This window comes from Penaeus vannamei, chromosome 24, assembly GCF_042767895.1.
Source record: "Penaeus vannamei isolate JL-2024 chromosome 24, ASM4276789v1, whole genome shotgun sequence".
In the NCBI taxonomy this organism is placed as follows: domain Eukaryota; kingdom Metazoa; phylum Arthropoda; class Malacostraca; order Decapoda; family Penaeidae; genus Penaeus; species Penaeus vannamei.
The window spans coordinates 22,061,338-22,066,337 of NC_091572.1; the positions used below are offsets into that span (position 1 = coordinate 22,061,338).

Sequence of the window (5,000 nt, forward strand, 5' to 3'; positions counted from 1 at the left end):
TTAATATGTTATATATACATATGCTAAGATTTACACCACTAAGTTCCATGTCATTTGGATAAAAAACAATGAAGTTATTAAAAAAAAAGAAAAAATGAAAAATCAAAAAAAATTATAACTCTCACTTATCCATTGACTGAACTAGTTATTAAAAAATACCACATATCCTCTATAGCAATACCTAAATTTGCAATGATTTGGATTTTGAAATTTCCTCTTAGTTTGATGCTTTTTTTTTTTTTTAAGTTCTTTGTTAAACATATAATGTATGATATATGGACCTTTATTACCTGAAATGAAAATCAGCATCATTGCAAAAATTGCAGATTTATTCAGCTTTCAAATGATTCAAACTCCATTAGAATTGCCCAAGTAGTTATGAAGATTTAAAAAAGAATGTTGACAAAGGTGTTAGTTTTGAGATATGGGGCTTTGAATTTGAGGATACATTTTCCTTTTTTTTTTTTTTTTTTTTCTGATACCTGTGTCAATCTTGATCCATTCTATGGCATTCACATGTATTCTGAAGTGTGACTGGCACCTGGTAACCCCCTCCCCCCCATTTTGCAAGGTGCTAATGGCAATGAGTGCACGTGATTTGATTGTAGAAGTACCGCATGTTACCATAGGCTTAGCAGTGCTTCATGTGGCATTTCATAAGAATAAACAACTCCTACAGCTTTGATCAACATATATTTCTCATCATATTATGTTTATTAGTTACAGTAATAGGAATACCCTTCTCTTTTAGCAGTGCCTCCAGAAACAAGTAGGCAAGGTTACCTTTTGCAGTCGTTCTGATCATTCATGCCTTGTCACAGTTACATGTGAATCCCAAGCTCATGCACTAACTACCCTAACTGACCTTACTGGCAAACCCATTCCTGCCAAACCTCACCCCTCTCTTAATACTTGTTCTGGAACTGTTTCTATTCCCCCAAATGCTTGTCCCATATATGACAAGAACTGGTCAGACTGTGAATATGACCTATTTTCCTGCCTTGCTGAATATGATGTAATGGCAATACAGTGTTGCACTTTTCCTCTCAGTGGCCAGTGTAAATCCCGTCAATATCGCCAAGATTAGCTTCCATAGACAAGACCTCCCCCATGAGGTTTATATTGGAGGATTGTCTTATCATTTCCGACAATATGGACCCCTTTCTCGTCTGTCAAAAATGATGGTGTTTTCGTCACCCAGCCAAACAATGTTGCTCCACAACCCACTGCCCTCTATGTGCCCAACCTGGTCGTGACCATTCAAATTGCCCTGCTCAGTCATGTACATATACCAATTGTGGAGACTCCCATAATGTATTTTATAGGAACTGCCCCGCCTACAAGTTTGAATGTGAGGTAGCAGTCCTCAGATTTAAACTAGGCCTCACCCTACATGAGGCCAGGCAGGAAATATGACAGTGAGGTTTTTATCTCTCAACTTATTCCAAAACAGTCCTTTGCTCTGCACCCCCACACCTTCACAAGGTGTTTCTACATCTCCCCAGGTATCTCTCCCCCATACCCTAAACCTGTGTCCTATGTCTGCTCACCCTATCCACCAGTCAAATCCATTTTCCATCCTAAATCCAGATACTCCAATCTCTACCACTTCTCCTCTTCTCCTCCTCGTAAGAGAAACTTGGTTTCTTAGTCCTCTTCATCAACTCCCCTCCAGAAACCCTTGAAGACATCCAAACTTCCCTAAAGATGATCCAAGGGAACACTCAGCTCCTTCATCCACCCCCAAATTCCTCTGTTCCTACATTTGAAGTATTTGCAAATATTATTCCTCCTCCTCAAATTCTGTCCACCCCCCTTCTTCCTACATCCTCCTAACAAACCCCACCCTCTCTACTGCTTCCGCTTGAATAATCACACGAATCCCCTTTATCACAACAGTGTCCTACTCCAGACCCTTTCCCTCCAGACATTCTTCCTGATATTTCACCAACTTCCTCTGGATTCTTCTTCTTCTACTTCTCTAACAGCGACCTCTGTTGTCCTTGAACAATGTCCCTATTCCTTCCCTAGTCATAGATACACTGCAATGCACTCAGTAACTTTACCCCGTGATTTTCCCCCAACTCCTCGCCAAAATACCTCATCCTCTCAACCACCCAAACCAAATCCTCCCCCAAAACCCCATTCCTTTCCACATACCTCATGTTCTCAACCACCCAAACCACCCATACCACCCAAACCAAACCCTCCCCAAAACCTGCATACACATGTGAATCTCTTTTATCACAATGCCCTTCCCCAGACCCCACCTTGCCTATCAAACCTCCGGGTACTACTCCTTCATCTACTCCTGATCCTTTATCTCAACCCTAGGATACCTAATCCCCTTCTAGTAAGACAACCATATCTACCGTTATCGCCTGTTATCCCTATTCCTTCCCCAGTCACAAACATAATGCAGTTCATTTAATTGCTTTACCTCTTTAACCTTTCCCATTTATTAATCACTGCTATACTTCATTTACTAACCTCCTTTCCTTTTTTCATTACCATACTTTCCTTTAACACCCTCTAATCTTTGACACCTAACACCTTCCCCTCTCCCCAGATTCTTCTCCTACCTTTCAACAGCTATCTCTATATACAACTATCTCTATATACTATAATTCAGTCAATCACCCTACCTCCTTAACACACTTATGACAGGTGTCCCATATATGAGATGCCCGGAGAAGTAAACAATGCCAGGCGTCCCGCTGGTGCGACGCCAGATCGGAGCACGTTCTCTGATTTTGTTGCCCGCAGTGGGTGGTGCGCAGGCAGGTTGCTGGACTCAGCCGCCCCAACTTTGAAGCTGCCCAGAAAATATTATTTTTGGCTTATAAATGTTCTGTCGCAAGTGGGTTAACCCTCCCCTTTATACTAATTTCTGCTCTAGTTCTTTTGCTCCCCTCTTCCCCTTTTCACTACTATACTATCCTATAACGCTCTTAAACCTTTGACATCTAAAACATTTTATTGTAATCTTTAACTCTCCTTTCCCCTTTCTGATACAATACTTTACCATAGTGTTATATGACTTCTGATGTCTAGCACATTTATTTTCACACATTAAACATTCACTGGTCATTCTAGCATTTGGATCAGTGCTAGGGAAAGTATGTTATCAATACATTTCATAACATCCTTTCCCTAGCACTGGTCCAAATGCATTTTTGGACATATCTCAAAGAGAGCTTCAAAATGAGCCCTCACTGGCCTTCCAAGGGTTATTATAAATACCACAATTTTTCATTTCTGAGGGCTGCACAAAACCACCAAATACTACAATTTTCAAAACTATGTAATTTTGTCCATAAGAGCCTGATTGACTTCAAATTTGGGTCTTCCACATCAAAGAGAATATATGTAACAAATTTGAACAAAATCTGTGATGTAGAAGGTTTGTCAGTGGTTGATTTCACATTGACATGTTGGTTTTGGCGAATCAGATTATGAAAAATGGAGTGCAGTTATCTTTAAATAGATGTTTCTAAGTTAAATTGTCTTTTCTTCTCTGGGCTGCTACTCCTTATTTTGAGCTTGCATATTCCTACCATGACAAGACCAGAATTTTCTGTAACATAATCTTTACGGAACACTTTCAGTGCTTCATTTATATTCATACATTATGGTTATAGTGTTTTATTGAAAATTAGTTTTACTCTTTTTATTATAAATGAGAACAAAAAATAGGTCAAGTAGTAGTAAAGATTCCCTTGTTCATGAATGGCTTCTTAACCCACTAATGACGGGTGTCCCACATATGAAACACCCAGGCGTCCCGTCAGTGTGACGCTGTATTGGGGTTCGTGCTCCGACATAGCAGCGGGCTGCGGTCAGCGGGTGTGCAGAGTCCGGGGCAGCCCCGCCTGCCGATTTTGTAGCCGCCCGGATTCTTTTATTTTCGGCTTCAAGAATTGGGGTAAAATATGGCCATTGCACTTGTATCTGAATGATTAACTAGACATAACCTTTTTTTCAGAATGAATAAGTAATAATTTTGTTTTCAGAAATCTAGCCATAGGTATTGGTATTCAAAATTTCCCGGAAGGCATGGCAGTTAGTCTACCACTAAGAGGAGCTGGGCATCCTGTGTGGTGGGCATTTTGGTATGTACTGTGATGTTTTATGTGCTTATCTTAGTTTATAATTATAGGAAAGGTTGGATGTCACTTTGTATAAAAAAACAGGAAATGCTACTATGAGAATTTATTTTCTGATTGAGCCTAGTTTGTGATGAGTAATCATGTCATTATATAGTTCAATGGCAGAGGGAAAGGTAAATATTTTTTATCCTTTATAAAAAACAATTTTATGAGTGAAAAAATACTTTTGATCCTCAATTTCCAATATGTGCCTTTGTAATATGAAAATAGGCTGCTAGTGACATATTGTATGCCTTGGTTAGTTTCCACATGTGATGGCATGTGATGGTTATGCATGGTCAAAACATCTTGTCCAACTTGTCCAACTAGTTGGATAAGGAGTTCTGAATGCAGCATAAGAGACAAAGACTGCTGTGTTTTTATTAAGTGACTTCAACATCCTGGCTTTTTAAAAATCTTTGTAATAAATCTCCATACACAAACTTCAAGGCCTTTGAGATTTCAAGAAATATACTGCAGAAATGTTTGAAAATATTACTTTTTTGCGCATATGATATTTCACACATTTTGGATTATTTAGGTGTGTGACTGTTACAGTCAAGATAAAGAGATGTGGGAAACTGTAAGAGATCCAAAAAGGAAATTATCTATTTATTTAAATAATGACAACCTAAAAAAGCTGGGATTATGATTGTTTCAATATTAGTATGCCAATACATGCTAATAATAAAGAAAAGCTGTCTTTGGGAATGGATGTTGCCTGGGAGGAACTAATTTTAAGATAAGTGGTTTGCTTACCAATTAGTGACTTACTATTTAGTGACTGATAACTGTAGAATGTGGCCATTTGCATTCTTATGATACATTATAATTATACACTTAAAACAAAAG

General features: G+C 38.7%; 1 protein-coding gene across 2 annotated transcripts in view; it reads left to right on the forward strand.

Moving 5' to 3' along the window:
- The window catches only part of Zip48C (Zinc/iron regulated transporter-related protein 48C), a 53,560-nt gene that overhangs the window by 31,177 nt on the left and 17,383 nt on the right, over positions 1-5,000 (forward strand). For both annotated transcript variants that reach the window (XM_070138505.1, XM_070138506.1), the window contains one exon: positions 4,014-4,112. In XM_070138505.1, coding sequence (XP_069994606.1) covers positions 4,014-4,112 — 99 coding nt within the window. The remainder of the gene's footprint in view (positions 1-4,013; positions 4,113-5,000) is intronic.